Source organism: Mastigoproctus giganteus, chromosome 7 (assembly GCF_048544385.1).
Source record: "Mastigoproctus giganteus isolate SK-2022 chromosome 7, ASM4854438v1, whole genome shotgun sequence".
Lineage (NCBI taxonomy): Eukaryota > Metazoa > Arthropoda > Arachnida > Uropygi > Thelyphonidae > Mastigoproctus > Mastigoproctus giganteus.
This window is the reverse complement of record NC_143581.1, coordinates 52,684,192-52,704,112: the sequence shown is the minus strand read 5'-3', so window position 1 is coordinate 52,704,112 and position 19,921 is coordinate 52,684,192. Positions and strand designations below refer to the sequence as shown.

The window sequence follows — 19,921 nt, the reverse complement described above, 5'->3', positions numbered from 1 at the left end:
ATGGCACACTCGGTAATGCTAAAATTAATATACGAAAAAGAATATCCATGCAAACTCATTTAAATTTTTTTTATTTTCATACCATCTGAAAAATGCTAAGGACTTCATTAGTATAGATTTTAAATACTTCAAAAAAAAAAAAAAAAAAAAAAAGTCAATGCCCAAAGATGGACAAACAAATTGTAGCAGGGCGTTTAATGATTTTGTAATAACTGAGAGCAAAGTGGAGGAGAAATTGAAGTTAAACATAAAGGCACCTGGGGCGGATTGGATTTATCCAGTTATATTAAAGGAGGCAGCAAAGTAACTAAGCAAACCCTTAGCCATAATTATGAGAGCATCCTTGGACTCAGGGGAGGTCCCCACGGACTGGAGATGTGCAAATGTATACCCAATTCACAAAGGGGGATCGAAGGGTGACACGAGTAATTACAGACCAGTTAGTTTAACTTCTGTTCCGGGTAAAATAATGGAGTCACAGGTTAAAGTTGCATTGCAGGATCATCTAGACAAGACTGCAGCAATAATTCAGACACAGCATGGGTTTGTTAAGGGAAAGTCTTGTCTGACAAATTTGATAGGATATTATGATGTGGTTACAAAGGAACTGGATGCAAAAAATAATTTTGATATCATAATTTGGATTTCAGGAAAGCTTTTGACACTGTTGCGCATGGAATACTATTGTACAAATTGGAGCAGAATGGTATTAAGGGTAAGTTGCTACAATGGATAAAAGGATGGTTGAGTAGGAGAAGACAAAGTGGTAATCAATGGGTGCTACTCTTCATGGACTAATGTTATTAGTGGAGTCCCACAGGGTTCGTTGTTTGGTCCACTGTTTTGTATATTTATCAATGATATTGATGAAGGTAATATCAGGCTTAGTGTCGAAGTTTGCAGATGATACAAAGGTTGGCAGGGTTGTTAATGACAGTAATGGCAGTGTGCTACTGCAACAGCATCTAGATAATTTGGGCAGATGGGCTAAGAAGTGGCAACTGAAGTTTAACCTTGACAAATGCAAAGTACTGCATATGGATAGAAGTAACCCCAGAGAAACGTACCAACTGTGTGGTACTACATTTAAGGTGGTAGAAAATGAAAAAGACCTGGGAGTAATTGTGCAGTCAGATATGAAGTTTTCCGAGCAATGCAGACAGGCTGCCAGGGCAGATCATGGGGTTTTGTCAATGATATACAGTAAACCCCCGCTATTCGCGGTATCCGTATTCACGGTTTCGCGTATTCGCGATCGCTGATTTAATATAAAATGAAACCTAAAAAAATGTGAATTTTAAAGTGCCGTGAATATTACCGCCATAAAAAACATGGGCCTGGCTAAAATTATCTTGCCCGGTCAAAACAGCGCTCAGTGGGTTGGGGAGAGAGGGGTGACAAAATCGCGAGCGTGGATGTGTTTCACTAATCCTTGTTCAGTATGTGTTATGCGCTTGTAATGGAAGTTTTCGTCGTTCGTTTTTAATTTATATGCTTATAAATTGATATGCTTACAAAAGTGATAAATCTACCGTTTTGCAGTGTAAAACAGACTTTTTCGAGAATGTTAACGGACGAAAGTGACTTTATTGTGGACAAGTTCTTTCTAACCAGTACAAAAATATGGCTACAAATAACAAGGGAAATGTGAAAATATCAAAGGTGATGACATTAGCGAATAAAATTGAGTTATTAAACAAAATTTCTAATGGTGAAAGTGTCTCCTCAGTGGCAAAACATTATAAAATCAATGAGTCAACGGTACGATCAATCAAGAAATCGGAAGAAAAAATCCGCCGTAGTGTCCGTGAAAACGCGATAATTGCTTCAAAAATTTGGTCTGTAACTCGTGACGTTAAATTAGAAAAAATGGAAAATGCTTTAAATCTGTGGATAGAAGACCGAACTCAAAATAAAATCCCGTTAAGTTCACTCATCATTCATGAAAAGGCAAAACTCCTTTATCAACACTTTAGCGAAACTGGTGATAGCACTGGCGGGATAAGTTTTTTTTTTGCTAGCAAAGGCGCTGGTTTGAAAGATTTGTTTGAAATTTCTAATAAACATTACATTTAATATTAAATTATTTCTTATTTTCATTTCGATGCCACATGCTTGCATTTCACTATGTACTGTCTATGTGCGTAGTCATATTATAAAGGTACATATAATACATACATAGACAAAATTTTAGACTAGTTTTTCTTATATATTTCATGCTTTGGAACGGAACCCCTTTATTACTATGGGAGCCATAACTCAGTATTCGCGTTTTCGGCATTCGCGACATTTCTCAGGAACGTAACCCCGCAAATAGCGGGGGTTTACTGTATAGGAATTTTGCTAGCAGGGAAAAGGAGGTGATTGTCCCTCTGTATAAGGCAATGGTCAGGCCATGCCTTGAGTACTGCGTACTGGTTTGGAGGCCTCATTTTAGGAAGGATGTAGATTTGCTTAAGCGTGTACAGAGAAGGGCAACAAGATTGGTGAGGGGAAAGAAGGGATCCTCTTACCAAGAAGGGGCTTAAGTTCTGAAAATTGTAGTGGCTGAAGACTAGGCACCTGCGCAGTGATCTGATTGAGGTGTATAAGGCCTTGAATGGGTTGAGCACGCTGAATTCTGATGGTGATCCTTCCACTTGTTCAGATTACGAACCTAAGGGGACATAAATTCAAATAAGAAAAGACAGATGTAGAATAGATGTGCGGAAATTTGCCATTAGCCAGCGGGTGGTTAATTGCTGGAACAAACTTCCATCTGTCGTTGTGGAAGTTGATAGGTTAAATAAATTTAAGGAGTAATAAGTGATCTAACTAGATGTCTAGTGAAGTAGATTTCAAAATCAAAAGAATACATGACACATTTTAGCAAATTAAGAGAATGAATATAATTCTATTTAAAATAAATATAAATTATATAAGCAATCTAAAGTAAGAACTTTCCTTATAGGCAACTTCTAATTTAGATATTATTTCTCTTGTGCAAGCATATGAGAAATAACATTGCTATAAATAAATTGCCTTTTCTTTTGGTAACAGCTTCAGTTGTATCAAGGTTAAGGCAAGCTAGCTAAATTTTCATTTCATCTATTTTCTGCTGTCTAATAGCAAACAAAATTTTCTTAACTAAAGTTTTAGAGAATGACTGCATAGAATGTTTTTTTCCGCTCTTAAAGATTTTTAATATTGAATAAGTATGAAGTTTACTTTATTCCAGTTGCCCACTAATTGATATATTATCTTGATCCTGTATGTCTGGGTGTGTGTAGAATTTTATCTACCTATATCACTATGTACACTGAATATCTTAACTGGATTCTGATAGCCTTTGAAACATGTATACAAACAACATTGAGCAAGAATGCTTTCTTTTTGAGACCCACTAATGTATCTATGTAAGTAGAATAAATGCTTTCTACATTAATTTCTTTGACATCTAGACCCCATTAGATAATAATCCATAATGTATCTAAGTGAATTAAACTAAACTGAAGAGAACTATTGAAAAAATAGAAACAACTTGTATAGAACTATTGAACTAGAAACTAGTTTATTTTCTATTAGTTCAGTGGTCCTTTTCAGTTTATTTTATCTTTTAATTTATTTTAATACATTATGGTTTGGTTTATTATTTAACTTGGCCTTCGTGTTAAATAAATTAATGTAGGAATCATTTGCTCTACTTTAAGTACCATGTTAAGTACGTGGTGGGTCTCGAAAAAGAAGTATTTTTGCTCATTGTTGTACCAAGTTTTATAAGTTTATGAAACACTTAGAATTTCCATTGTTATTTTTAAGTCTTGAAAACACCAGACATTTGGAACTTCTGCAAATCAAATAGCTTCACTGCACTGAATATCAGTTAACTCATATAATGCAGCAGTTAAACTGAAATCACCATTAATGTAAGTTGCAGAAACCATGCATAAAATCACTGCATGGCTGTAGTGAGTGAACTGCAGTTTTCACTCTGCGAAGGCACCTTTCTATCATCCCACAGCCATACTATATCCACCTTTCCTAAATATCTGTTTTCTTTGTCTCTCCTCAACTGTGATAATGATTGTCATGTGACTACTCTTTATTCCAAGGGCAGTCTTGCTCACTGTGAATATGGCTGAGTGGGTAATGATGATTTGTGTGTCTGCAACTGAGATATGGGTGGCTGACATAGGCCAGCTTCATTTTAAACAAAACCAAGTATATGGGTACTTTTTATACAAAGACAAGATAAGGATTTTAATTTTAGCATTAAAACATCTCAAACCCTTCTTTGTCATGTCTAGTATACACATTATAACATATTACAGGCACTAGGAAGAGTTGTTGACAATGATCACCATACAACAAAGTGGTATCATTCCATTAAACTTTACTACAAGGAACATTTTATACAACATAAATTGGGAAATCTACTTATAAGCAAAGTTCAGTAGCATATATGAATTTTTACTTCTGCACAGGCAAGTGTTTTTTTGGGGGGGGGATTAGGGTAGGGGAGAATTGCAATAACAGTATTCATTAGTTGGGTGGAATTTTCAGTTGTACTTTGAACAAAGTCATATATTGGTATGGCTTTAATCTCTTAATAAATTCTTATTTATTGAGAACCCTTTCTATATTACATATTAAAATTGAATATAAACCTTTTTACCAGGAATAATTATACACTAGTGCTATTAATTATGCTTCATAAGGCTTACGGTGGTCTTTTAATTAATTTCACCATTTTTATAACTTGTCATTATATTCATGTATTTCAATTTAAGCTTGTAAGACAAATGAAAATAGGCAGAGACTCATATCTGATCCTTGTACTTATTTTGGGTGCTCATTTTGTAGTATAAATTAATATGTAGAGCTCTTCCATTAGTACAAAAGGTTTTAAAAAAAAATTCTATAAAGAAAGTACACTGGTGTGCAAAACTTAAGGACCAGTCAGGTTTTCACCTGTAGCCTCTCATAGGAGTGGCCTGGATATGGGAAAAGCATACCAAAGGAACCTCGTGAGGTACAGAAATGAAGGAAACAACACCGACACAACAATGGAAACAAAACGGTACAGTGGGACTTTCGTGGACAAACACCACTGGTCCTTTGAACAGCTGTACCTCTCATTCTGAAGGCCGACCACGCATGTGTAACGATGCTATGGATGATACCGAACTCTGCAACCACACTCCTCGCACTTCGACCTTCCTTGAGCTTCCCAATTATTTGACTCTGGGGGAAAAGGTCATACAGATGTTGTCTACTGACCATTTCGTTGTCTATAGCACTGTATGAAACCAATTGAACGTCTAACAATTGTGCCCACCAATTTACACATGACTGCTGAACTGCTGCTTTTATCTGTTTATGTGAGCCTTCTCATCATGATTCAGATTTTTGCACTTGCACCAGCTTTCTACTGAACGGCCACAGTTACGCAAATCACGACAGGCTGTTTTGTTTGATTTTGTGGTTGTAACCTTTAGAAATAGTGTTGGCCCTTAAGTTTTGCACACCAGTGTATTAGGTAGCACATTTATATATGGAATGTTACTTAAATTATTAATCTTCAGTAATGATTTACTAATTTATTAATGATTTCTTTATTTCACCTGATAATTTGTTTCACTAAAATGCCATATACTATGTCCATTTTTAGTGACTTAAATAGTCAGACACAATTCATAGTAGGACTTGCATTATGTGCTCTTGGAGTAATTTGCTCTCCAGAAATGAGTAGAGATTTGGCAGGAGAAGTCGAAAGGCTTTTGAAGACCTCAAATGCATATATTAGAAAAAAGGTGAGTTTTGAAAGGTGGTTTTTTACTGTAAAGACAAAATGCTGTTTAAATGTAAAAACAGTAGTGCATTATATGCTGAGATAGCTTTGCATTAGGAATAACCCCAATTGTGGCATCGCGTATGGCATCTGCTGGTAACATTGCTGTGTAGCACACTGCCTCTATATAAAGGCAGATCCTGGCACCACAGCATTCAGTAGACTAGTCTTCTGTGTGAAGAATGGACTAGATCTGAGTTTCACCAGTCAGGATAAACATTGGGGCCAGATTAGAGAGAGCAAGTATCTCAGGCTTTTCATTCTCTGTGTAGTGTTTCTGTACAGCTGGGTTTCATGTGTGTTAGGAAGTGAATCAACAATGTAAGAACCATCAGTCAGACGTCCCATGCAGGCCAGCTATGCATTATTGAACAAGGAGATGAAAGTAGGATCCAACATGTTTTCCAGTGGAAAACATGTTGGATCCTACTTTCATCAGATGTGCCACAATACAACATTGAGTGGCACAAGCCATTTCAACAAGTACCATGCGTTGGACATGCACAGTTGGGTTGTTGCAGCTGTTGGCCCACCCAGGTAGCCCTGCCAGTGTCTCATCACAAACAAATATGCCTATTGAACACGAGAACAGAGGCATTTGGATGGTGGATGACTGTAATTGAGTTGCCTAATCTGATTAATTTTCCGCTGCACCTTGCAAACATCAGGGTGCAGGTGTGGATACCCAACATAAAGCTTTCAAACTCCACCACACAAAGTAGGGTGATTTTGCAGACCATTACGGGCAGTATAAGGCCTTGTTCTGATGGGACGCCCTAGGCTTCTAGGTACGTATTGATCACTTCCTCACTGGAAATTTGCCTAGGTTCATCACATCTCATCAGTTGTGATGTGATGAACCTAGGCAAACTGTGGGATGTTGGTTGGAACAGGTTATGTTACCTGTAGGCACTTTTCAGCACCTCATGAAATATATACAGTGATGCATTCATGCTGTGCAGCATGCCAAATGTAGTTACCACCAGGTTGGTGTTCTTAATGCAAAACTATGTAAAAAGCATTTGTTCTGTACACATATATATATATATATATATATATATATTTTTTTTTTTTTTTTTGATTAATGCAACTTTTTATGATCTGCTGATCAAATTTATAAGCTTCATCACAGCTTACAGAAAAAAATTAGCAGATAATTTTAAAATTGAATGGAAATTTTGTGAAAAAAATGCAAATACTAATACTGTATCATTCTATTTTGTAATTAAAATAAATGTTAGTGCTTGGTGTTGATCATCTTTTGCTTCTCTGATAGCTGTGCCTTATGTTGGCTGGTTTAGAGTTAATTTTTGCTGTGAGGGATTCAATTTATGGTGTCAAAATGTACGTTTCCTTGTTCCTTTTCTCTCCTTGGAGGTTTCTATGCATTCGTTTGCTCATTAAATGTAAACTTTTTTTTTAGTGAAGGTTACAAAACAAGTGTCATTGTGTAATCATCAGCATCGTACAGTCACAGAGACAACATTTGCAAATACACTTAGGAATTCTATCATCACAATAATGAAGGTAGGAAATTATCTGAAGATGCATAAAGGCTAATTGGTATCTCTACCACAAATGTAAAACATTCTAACTTATTTGATTGATGAGGTTAATATCAGTCTCCTGATCCTTTTTTTAATTTGCTGTTTTTCTCCAACTGATTTTTTAATATTAAATGATTTCTTAAATGATTTTTTATACTTTAGAGCAGGGGTGGCCAACAAATTGATCGCGATCTACCAGTTGATCACGGCTTTAATTTTGGTTGATCAAGATGAATTTTAAATATATATAAAAAAATTATTAGTCAAAATTTAAATATTATTGTTATGTACCCCACTGCATACACTTATTACAGATCCGTTGAACCATGTGATTACTCTTGTTGCTGCGCAACCTCTAGGCTTGTCTAGTGAAAATTCACATAGTTACATTGTGGAGAGCATAGTGTATGTGTCATTCTTATTTAGCTTACTTAATATTAATAACTGGACAGTACTTATATGTTAATTTAATACCCTTTGATTTAAAATGAATACTACAAAAAAGAGTAAAACGTATAATTTTCATCAAGAGTGGGGACTAGAATACTTTTTTTTGTAATGATAAAAGAAAAATGTTTTTTGATTTGCAGTGCTTCCGTGGTTGCACCCAAAAAATAGGAAATTTAGAAAGGCACTTCAACGCACTCCATGGTAAATACCAATCGGATTTTCCACTTAATAGTGACCTTAAAATAAATTAAATGAAATAATCTTAAATCCAGATTATTTGCACAACAAAATTTATTCATGACACCTAATTTACAATCTAAAGCAGTAACTGTAGCATCATTTAAAGTGAATCATCTTCTTGCAAAAAAATGCAAACAATTTTCTGATGGTCAATTCATCAAAGATGCATTTTTAGAAATAACAGATTCTCTTTTTGAAAATTAAGAACAAAAATGAAATTGAAAGTGCTCTTCAAGATCTGCAGTTATCTGGAAATACTGTGCTCTTCAAGATCTGCAGTTATCTGGAAATACTGTGATGTGACACATTGAAAAAGAATAAAATGTGAGCGAACAATCGCGTGCTCATATTGCTGATTGTGTGTCCTTTTCCTTACAACTGGATGAATCTACAGACGTCAGTGATATAGCTCAATTACTCATTGTTATTCATATGGTTTTTGATGATTCTGCCATTAGAGAAGAACTGCTGGGTATGATTTCATTAAAAGAAAGAACTTAGAGGTCTTGATATATTTAATGCATTCAAAAATTTTATTGAAAAAATTATATTTCCACTATTTAAGAACAAGTTTGATCTTCTGCAGACTGCTCAGGACCAAGATATAAATGAGGAATATTACAACTTTCTGAAAGTGATAAAGCCCAAGAAACCTATAGGGAAAAAGAAATCCAAAGAAGAAAAAATTAGTCAAGAAACACTTGTCATGATGAACTGAAGACGACAAATGAAGAGCAAGAAAAACACTGACAGGGAGGAAATTGAGTATACTGAGTTATGCAAAGCCATTAGAAAGAGACTCGGAGAGGACATAAGAAGATTTAACACAAGAAAAGTAGAACAAGCATTAAGGGAAAACAAAGGATTTAAATCAGCAGCCATGAGCAGTAATACAGAAAGACAAATGATACTGAAACTGAAGAATAGCAATGGTGTACTTATAAACAGCAGAGAGGGCATAATTCAAATAGCAGAAGACTACTATAGAGAATTATACAAGGAACGAGGGAATGATGCCAGCAGTGGGGAAGATGGATTGCAAAGTAGCAACACATATGACATACCCGATATTCTTCCTGATGAGGTAGAACATGAATTGAAGAAAATGAAGAATCAGAAAGCCCCGGGGGAAGATGAAGTTACTGTAGAGTTGTTAAAATTGGGAGGAAGAGACATAACACAAAAACTGGCAAGGCTCTTCACAAAGTGCATTCGAAAAGGTGTGATGCCTAATCAGTGGAATAATGCAATCATAGTTTTGCAGCATAAGAAAGGAGATAAATCAGAAATTGGAAATTATAGACCAATTAGCTTGTTATCCCACATCTACAAGTTGTTCACAAGGGTCATTACTAACAGATTAGAAAGAATACTTGATGAGAATCAACCGAAAGAGCAAGCTGGCTTTAGGAGAGGATTCTCAACTATGGATCACCTTCACGTAATATCACAGCTAATGGAGAAAGCAAATGAATATAAAACACCATTATGCCTGGCATTTGTGGATTATGAAAAGGCATTTGACTCCATACAGCATAAGGCAATGTTTCAGGCACTAGAAAGACAAGGCATAGATACCCCACATATTATGATTTTGAAGAAAATATATGAGAGTGCTACCTCCTTTATTAGACTAGACAAAGACAGTAGGAAATTTCAAATCGAGAAAGGAGTTCGACAAGGAGACACAATATCTCCGAAGTTGTTTACTGCTGCCCTTGAGGAAGCTTTCAGAAGATTAGACTGGTCACAGAAAGGAGTCAATGTGAACAGAGAGTACCTAAACCATTTACGATTTGCAGATGACATTGTGGTCATAAGCCATGATCCCAAAGAATTAGAGGAAAATCTTAATCAGTTATGCACAGTTAGTAAGGATTTAGGACTAAAGATGAACATGGCTAAAACAAAAGTAATGATGAACAAGTATGCCACAGAAAGGGAAATAATGATTGAAGGAGCAGTAATTGAAAAGGCGGAGTCATATACTTATCTGGGACAAGTTATTAGCTGTAATAATTATAAATGGCTGGAAGTCGAAAGAAGAATAAATTTTGGATGGATAGCATTCAGGAAATATAGTCGCATTCTGAAGAGCAATATCCCAGTTTGTCTAAAACGTAAAATAATGAACCAATGACTTGAGTGAGTACAATGAACAATTGTACAGAGAAATAGAGTGGGCTAGTAAATCGGAATGTCTTATAATGGGGGATTTTAACTTCCGAGATATTGACTGGAACTTGTGGGTTGGGCACTCGCATACTAGTCAGACTTTTGTGGATTTATTGGATGATTGTTTTCTGCAGCAGCATGTTCGAGAGGCAACCAGAGAAAGTAATACTCTTGATCTGGTTATCAGCAGTGATCATTCATGTATTAGGAATTTGCAGATAAAAGAACCACTAGGTGGCAGTGATCACAGTGTACTCACGTGGGATTTACTTAAAGATTTAATTACCATCAGGGGTAAAGGAAAGGGTTTTTGCTTCCATAAAGGCGAGTACAGTGGTCTCTGACAGTTTTTAAATTCTGTACAGTGGGATCAACTGACGATGTTACCAACAGTAAATTCTAAGTGGGAAGCATTCAAGGAATTAATCGTGGAAGCTACTAAAAGTTTCACTAAAAGCTACTAAAAATTATCAAGCGACTCAGAAGCCTATAGCAGATATAAGTTAATCTGTAATCAGGTCACAAAGGAGGTTCGGCAGGTGAAGGCAGATTACGAGAAATCCTTGGCAAAAGATGCTAAGAAAAACAGCAAGGATTTCTTTACTTATATAAACTCTAAAAGGAAGGGGATGAATCTGATTGGTCCACTTGACATCGATGGTTCGACTGTTGATGATCCTGCTCAGATAGCAAACAAACTGAATGAGAATTTTGCATCTACATTCACACGTGAGGAATTATTAAGGTTTCAAAATGGCAGAAGGTTATCAAATTGTAGCAGGATACTTAATGATTTTGTAATAACTGAGAGCAAAGTGGAAGAGAAATTGTTGAAGTTAAACATAAGAAAAGCACCTGGGGGTGGATGGGATCTATCCAGTTATATTAAAGGAGGCGGCAAAGCAACTAAGCAAACCCTTAGCCATAATTATGAGAGCATCCTTGGACTCAGGGGAGGTTCCCACGGACTGGAGATGTGCAAATGTATCCCCAATTCACAAAGGGGGATCGAAGGGTGACACGAGTAATTACAGACCAGTTAGTTTAACTTCTGTTCCGGGTAAAATAATGGAGTTGCTGGTTAAAGATGCATTGCAGGATCATCTAGACAGGACTGCAATAATTTAGACACAGCATGGGTTTGTTAAGGGAAAGTCTTGTCTGACAAATTTGATAGGATATTATGATGTGGTTACAAAGGAACTGGATGCAAAAAATAATTTTGATATCATATATTTGGATTTCAGGAAAGCTTTTGACACTGTTGCGCATGGAAGACTATTGTACAAATTGGAGCAGAATGGTATTAAGGGTAAGTTGCTACAATGGATAAAAGGATGGTTAAGTGCGAGAAGACAGAGGGTGGTAATCAATGGGTGCTGCTCTTCTTGGACTAATGTTATTAGTGGAGTCCCATAGGGTTCAGTGTTAGGTCCACTGTTGTTTTGTATATTTATCAATGATATTGATAAAGGTATATCAGGCCTAATGTTGAAGTTTGCAGATGATACAAAGGTTGGCAGGGTTGTTAATTACAGTAATGGCAGTGTGCTACTGCAACAGGATCTAGATAATTTGGGCAGATGGGCTAAGAAGTGGCAACTGAAGTTTAACCTTGACAAATGCAAAGTACTGCATATGGGTAGAAGTAACCCCAGAGAAACATACCAACTGTGTGGTACTACACTTAAGGTGGTAGAAAATGAAAAAGACCTGGGAGTAATTGTGCAGGCAGATATGAAGTTTTCTGAGCAATGCTGCCAGGGCAGGTCATGGGGTTTTGTCAATGATATATAGGAATTTTGCTAGCAGGGAAAAGGAGGTGATTATCCCTCTGTATAAGGCAATGGTCAGGCTACGCCTTGAGTACTACGTGTAGGTCTGGAGGCCTCGTTTTAGGAAGGATGTAGATTTACTTGAGCGTGTACAGAGAAGGGCAACAAGATTGGTTAGGGGAATGAAGGGATCTTCTTACCAAGAGAGGCTTAAGTTCTGCAAATTGCAGTGGCTGGAGACTAGGCACCTGCACGGTGATCTGATTGAAGTGTATAAGGCCTTGAATGGGTTGAGTGCGCTGAATTCTAATGGGATCCTTCCACTTGTTCAGATTACGAACCTAAGGGGGCATAAATTCAAATTAAGAAAAGACAGATGTAGAATAGATGTGCGGAAATTTGCCTTTAGCCAGCGGGTGGTTAATTGCTGGAACAAAATTCCATCTATCATTGTGGAAGTTGATAGGTTGAATAAATTTAAGGAGGAACTGGACAGGCATTTGGAAGGAATGATGTATTTTTTTTTTTTTTTTTTTTTGGCTGATACTGCATAAGCTCATACATTTGCTTTCTTGCATCACATGCCACTACTACTACTCCCCACCATGACTTATGGAAGTGAAACTTGGGCACTCACCAAAAGAATGGAAGAGAAGCTGAGAACTACACAGTGAAGAATGGAACTAATTATATTGGGAATCAGACTGTTAGATAAGGAGAGAAACACATGGATTAGGCAGCAAATTCAAGTAAAGGACATCCTTATAAAAACTAAAGAACTAAAATGGTCTTGGGCAGGACACATAGCTCGAAAACATGATGGACTAAAAAAATAACAGAATGGTACACAAGAGGAGCTAGAAGAAATCCTGGAAGACAAAGGCGGAGATGGATAGATTAAATTCATGAGTTTGTGGGTAGTAAATGGATGGCCAGTGCTCAAAACAGAAGGAACTGGAAAGTTGCTGGAGAGGCCTTCATCCTGCAGTGGATTGAAAATGGCTGATGATGATGATTTAAGCTCGTATCAATAACAACAGATGGAGCTAAAGCAATTAAGGTGGCATCTTAACGGATTCATCGCATTATGCCAAAAGGATGATGAATTCCCAGATTTTTGAGTTACCACTGTATCATCCACCAACAAGTGTTAGCCAGCAAAAGATTAAATACTAGAAGGGTTATGGAAATAGCTTTCAAAATTGTGAATTCCATTAGAGGACAATCTCTTTAAAGTAACTTTCAAAATGCAACTCAATGAAAATGAACTAGATCTGATATTGCTCAAAGATATGAGGTGGCTGAGTCGGAGTAAGTCTCTGCAGAGATTATTTTGCAATTTGTTGAATGAAATTAAATTAGTTGATGAAACTTGTTTGGGGAGATGATTATCAGCAGCTACAAGATACGGAGTGGTTGGGCGATCTGGCTTTTTTGCCAGATTTTACCAGTAAATTAAGTGATCTGAATTTGGAATTACAAGGAAAGAATAAAAATGCGGGTGATATGATTAGTAGTATTTTTGCATATAAAAATATAAAAATCAATTTTTGGCAATGGCTAAGGATCTAAAAGAAAAAAAAATTCGTTCATTTTGCAAATGTGCAAGATCATATGCAAAAATGTCTTCTTTTTGAATTTAATAGTGAGAAATATGTTTCTGAAATTGAGAAAGTTGTGGTTGATTTTGAAACCACATTCAGTGATTTTAAAACAATTGAAGATATTGTTCAATATATTTCTTATCCGTTTAATGTCGATTTAGATACGAAAAAATTGCAGAAAAATTGGTGAGATTTTTCACATGGAGAAAATATTACTTGAAAATGAAATTATTACATTGCAAAATGATATCTTCCTAAAAGCCAGATCATCAGAAAAAGACTTTTGGAAATATGTTTGCCAAGAAAAGTACCCAAATGTAAAAAAATGCAGTGAAATTTTAAATTCCTGTTTTGGTTCCACCTATCTATGTGAATCGGCCTTTTCGTATTTTAAACAAACAAAGAATAAGAATCGCTCTACTCTTATGGACTTGCATACCGAAGATTCTTTATGGTTGGCCTCATCATAGTATATCCCTGATTTTGAAAGCTTGGCAGATGATATTAAGACACAAACTTCACATAAATTAAACATTTAAATACATATGAATGAATTTAAAATAACAATTCTGAATTGTATTTAATTTTAAAATTTATAAACATCATTTGTCAGTATGTGTTGATTAACTTTTTTAACCACATGCAATGAAATTCTTGAGATGGTAGATCATAGCATATTTTGAAGAAAAAAAGTAGATCACATCACAAATTAAGTTGGCCACCCCTGCTTTAGAGTAACTTAATGCTTTCCAAGATAATTTTTTGTTATAGATTATCAGTTAAAAATTTGAGTTCTGTGTATTGAATAGGTGAGAATGTGCTATAGAGTTGGCAGTATCTTGAATGTGTTTCCATGTAACCATTTACTTATTAAATGCTTAAAACTTAAAATTTATATTTGTAGTAGAGATACTGGTTAATTATCTTTATTAGTATTAATCAATGCTTTTTTTGTTTTTGGGACAGTATGCAACAGTATGGTGCCTCCGTAGCCAGGTGGGAAAGCAGCAGTGTGTAACACACACACTTCTTGATTAGACCGGGACTCGAGCCCGTCACCACCAAATACGGAGGATGTGGAAAGGTCAAGGAATGACCACCGCATATCCCGGAGCAATATGGCCTTAGTTGCTAATGCTCCTAAAAACCAAATAACAAACAAACAAATGCAACAGTACGGCGTACCGGCACCTCATGTGACATTTGGATACAGTGCACTCCAAAATTTGTAATATTCCGTAAATTTTTTTCACATGTTTACTTACTGTTCAAATAAGCTTAAAATTATTTAAGTAAATTTTCATTTTTCACTGTGTTAAGATATTTTCTATATAAAACTGTATAACCATTTTGATAATTCTGAATTACTCGGTCGGACCTCTGTTTAACGAAGTCCTTTTATAGCAAATCATTTTGAATTCCCCCTGGAAGTTATATTTAAAATAGTTTCCGTTGAGCAAAGAAAATTTTCATATAGCGAATGGGTTAGGAGAGAATTAACTTGGTACGCACTGTTCGCATTTCTGGCCTTCAGGCAATTTAGGCAATGAGTGCTGCTGCACGAATTAAGAGAGCTAAAGTGACTACCATTCTGCAACTTAGTGGTACCTGGTAAAACCTATCCGACCACCTGTCCCACATATGGAGAAGTCGTGCTGGTCAGCAGATCAAGGGGGACTTCTTATTACCAATGGGCTCTGGTCCACCTTCTACTGCAGTGGTGTCCAAACTTTTCCCGTACAGGCGCCATATTAAAAAAAAAATTCAAAGTTAGATTTCTTTAGTGTGTTACATTTTCCATATCTTGTTGCATGTAAAAGTAAAATTGAAAATATTCAAAACTTTTATTAAGTACAATACACAATTACATTTACTGAACAAAACATTTAATGAGAATTTTTTTGATAATTAACAAAATTTAAAATGCTGTTTTAGTTCACTTTCAGGGCGGGCTGTAGATTGGACACGGCTGTGAATCAACTGTAAGTGCCCCATTTGAGAATTAGGAGAGTGTGATTTACTTTTACCCCGACAAATAATCATCTGTTGTTTTGCGGAAGTGTGTTATCCACATTTTTCTGGAAATTCTCCCTATCTCTGTTTACACTGTCACAGTACCTGAATATCCGAATGACACTTGACATTTTGGACAGTTAATACCGATGACGACAGAACAAAAACGAGGACAACAAAGTTGAAATTCTAAACATGAATTGTTGGCATATGGTGAAAATGAAGTTAGAAAATTGTCAATTAGGTTACAGTTAAATGAAAGAGATACAATTTGTGGATTTCCCGAATACCTAATTGAAAAGATGGTTTCAGTTTGTTTATTTGTTATTTGGTTTTTAGGAGCATTAGCAACTAAGGCCATATTGCTCCGGGAATATGTGGTGGTCATTCCCTGACCTTTCCACATCCTCCGTATTTGGTGGTGATGGTCTCGAACCCCGGTCTAATCAAGAAGCGTGTGCTATGCACTGCTGCTCCTTCCCAACTGGCTACGGAGGCTGATGGTTTCAGAAGAATTGAAGTATTTGATGGATGCTCTGAGTAAGATACCAATTTCATCGAGTGAATGTGAACGAGGATTTTCACAAATGAATCTGATCGCCAGCCTAACAGAGCTTAGTTGATGACAAAAACAGTTTCTTCACTACTGTTTCTTAAAATTGTAGGCCTGCCGCTGACCCGCTTCGATCCAACAGAATATGCCGATTCGCGGCTGCTTTGGAAATGTTATTTTCTGGGCATATTTACTTAACAAGTACAGGTCAATGCTGAAAAAAAGTCGTTAAAAGAGTTAAATTTGAAAGTGTCTGCAATTCTGCCCAGACACAATAGGAGGGAGTATATAATGAGAGCCTTGTCAATCAATTCGGTCCTGGAGAGATTGTGCAAAGCTCACAGGGTAGAGTTTTTTTCAGGGTGGTCTGTGCTTGCTAACAGGAGAGACTGCTTCTACAGGGATGGGATACACTTAAATAGAAAGGGTGCAAGAATATTTGCTGATGATATTGAGGCAGTGTTAGGTGGGTCAGAAAACTGCTAGCTTGGGGGGGGATTCAAATACTAATAGATTAATGGTAGCCACAGGCAGAAGTGAAAGTGATTCTGAAAGAGCAAGTTGCTGGGGATTTCAAGAGCGGTTGAGAGTCATCATGGAACAAGTGCTGTGTTAGGGTAACTAACACAGCTGAACATGGGCTGTTAGGGTAACTAAGAGTAAGAACAGGTGCATGTATATTTACATGTACACCAATACTAGAAGTATAGTAAATAAATTTGATGAATTTGAAGGGCTGATCAAGACAATCAAAGGCAGCTATTGTTGGGTTGTCAGAGACATGCTGTCACACTGATATAAGCCCTACAGAATTGGAATTTGGGCAGTACAATTGTAATGACAGGGTAGGAATTGGAGGAGGGGTTATGCTGTTAGTTAAGAAACACATAAAATCTAAGGAAGTGCATCCAGTTGATATGGATGGTCATTGCAATATGTCCAGTTTACATTATCCATTAACCATTTTACGAGTACCAAAGTTGTTTGGGGTGAAATTTGAAAATGACGGGTAAGGGAAAATATGTCAATGCTCTCATCAATATAAGAGCATAACAGATGTATAGTTATTCATCCAACTGCTGTTGGTTTTACACTTTAGCAGAAGCATTTGCTAACATATCTGTTGAAACATCTTAACTTCTCTGATTTCTTGGTTCTAGAGAAGCAAGTTGAGAAACAGAACCCCAACTCTTCTTCAAGCAACTTTGAACCTTATAACTTGCCATTCACTAAACAGTTATTGTTAACTGCCGCACATAAAGCAGCATTGCAGAACCAGATGATATACAACATGAGATGATAAAACATCTGCTTTCACGTTCCTTAGAGCTGTTGCTTCTCCTTTATAATCAGATCTATCTGGAGGATTATTTTCTGCATTCTTAGTATGGGGAAATTGTCCTTGCATTTCCAAAGCCAAGAAAGGACACCAAACTTCTTGCCAGTTAATCTCCTCTTGCTCTGACTAGTTGTTTATGTGAGGTCTTGGAAAAAGTGGTCAGTTCTCACCTTTCATGCTGTCCTGAGGAAATGACTATAATAACAAGACCCAGTGTTTTGCAAAGAAATTGGTCTACTTTGGACCGTTTATTTGATTTGTACATTCATTTGTGATGCTTTCATAAAGGGTGATCACTCGTCAGTTTTCTTTGACATGGAAAAAGCATATGACACAAATTTGAGGTGCGGTATTTTAAAGGATCTCTATTTTATCTGGTCTCAGAGGTCATCCCATTTTTATCCAGAATTTTTTTTTTTTTTTAAATCAAAATGACTCTTCCAAGTTTGTGTTAGATCTAACTTATTTGGATAATTTTACCAAGAGGAGGGAGTTCCATTCCTCAAGTCTTTGTACTTAAGTGTTACGCTTTTTATTTTATTTATTTTTTTATTATCAAAGTGAACTATTGCAGAACAGCTTCCATCAGTAAACAGCATTCTCTGTGTGGATGACTTACCATTTTTTGTTACTCTTGCAATATGATAGTTACTGCTTCAAGTTTTATTATTATTATTTTTTTTGATTCAACAGGTTCAAGTTTTTAGCTTAAAAGACTATTTTTGCCGAAATGGAATCTTTACCTTACTGAACTGAAACTTGAAAAAAAATGCTATTCTTGTGGCAGAAACAAAATTTCTGGGACTCATGAACATATTTGCTGTCTCTTCCAGTTATTAGGCAGCAGATGAAGCACATTGTTATGTCTTTATTGAGCACTTGTCTGTTCTAAACTTGACTGCAGTTCTCAAGTCAAGAAATTTCTCTGCCAGAAATTCTCTGTTGACTTGATCCAATCCAACATGGAGTCATCCAGATTGCTACTGGAGTTTTATGTACTTCACCTGTCCAAAATCTTTATATGGAGGCTAGTCATCCACTGTTGATGCTTTAACATATATGTATAAGTAAGATGCTATTGCTTTAGATTTGTTTGTAGCTGTATTAAAGCAAAGTTTATATGACACAATATTGATATATAACATCTCATTATCCTTGCAATATGCCATAAAAATAAAATCCTTGCCAGACTGCCTGTGTGGATATCCAATTTTATGCCATAGTGGTGTGTGGGTGGAACTGCCAATTGTCCCTTTTGTATCAGGATCCAAGAGCTCAAGGCGTACAGTTTACATTGGATAATGTATCTAAGTCAGCCAGGCAAATCCTTACTCCCTGGAGTATGCATCCTCCATCTTGTGATTTCACTCATAGGAATTGGCTGAAAGTTGTAGCAGCAACTAATTTCAGTGCACAGTGCTGAATGTGTTGACTTCTTGCTGGTATAAGCAGATGGTTCAAAGTCTGAAGTGTTTGTGGGATCTGTTTGTGTTTCCCCAAAGAAAACATATTCAATTGAATTTTCAGTGTCAAACTTTGATATTCCTTTTGATGAATCCCTAACAATGTTATGGTCACAAGCAATGATTTGGATGATGCAGCAGCAGCCATATCTGTAGCGTCTCAGAATGACAGTTGCTTGTTTGTCTCCTATGTAGACTACAAGTGTTGTTAATCCATAACAAACTGCTTTCATGTCAAGAATCATAGCATAGGCACACACCACAAATAAACTGTATGAAATAAATCCTGTAATTATACCTTGAGAATCTAGTCGGCATAGGGTTTGCTGCTTTGTCTCAACATAGGACATTGTCACCTCACTAATTCTTACCTTTTGAGGGAGGTTGATCATTCTACATGCAGATGCTGTGACCTTTTAACAGTTTGACACATTTTAATGAAATGTGCATTTTTTAGTTATCAACACTGTCTTTTACCCATTAGACTGAGCCATATCACTTGATCAGATTTTATTAGACAATGACAATGTGTCAAGTAATTTGGTACTTGTTTATTATCCTCCCATCAGTTTGTTAAATAAATATACATAAATATAGGCTAGGTTAGATTAGGTTAGACTTGCTTGTAACTTACATTGCTGGAAGCATGATAAACAAGTAGTGATAGTTTTAAGTTTTTAAAACTTATTAATTTATAGAATTTAAATTTATTATTGTATAATAATATATATATATATATATAAATTAATAAGTTTTAAAAACTTAAACTATCACTACTTGCCAAATGCATAGCCTTTAGAAATTGAAATACATAAGGCCAAAATAGTAATCTAGTTTTTGCTAGAAAATGTGTTTCTGCACTCTTAGAATGGCCAGTATTAGTACAGCAGGCCCCCGTTATAACGCGGTTCGCTTTACGCTGATTCGCTATA

The 19,921-nt window shown here is 36.2% G+C and overlaps 1 protein-coding gene across 5 annotated transcripts in view; it reads left to right on the top strand.

Moving 5' to 3' along the window:
• LOC150082893 (AP-1 complex subunit gamma-1-like) overlaps positions 1 to 19,921 on the top strand; it is a 489,084-nt gene that overhangs the window by 79,545 nt on the left and 389,618 nt on the right. For all 5 annotated transcript variants that reach the window (XM_090377666.1, XM_090377665.1, XM_090377663.1 and 2 more), the window contains exon 4: positions 5,651 to 5,792. In XM_090377666.1, the coding sequence (XP_090233792.1) occupies positions 5,651 to 5,792 (142 nt within the window). The remainder of the gene's footprint in view (positions 1 to 5,650; positions 5,793 to 19,921) is intronic.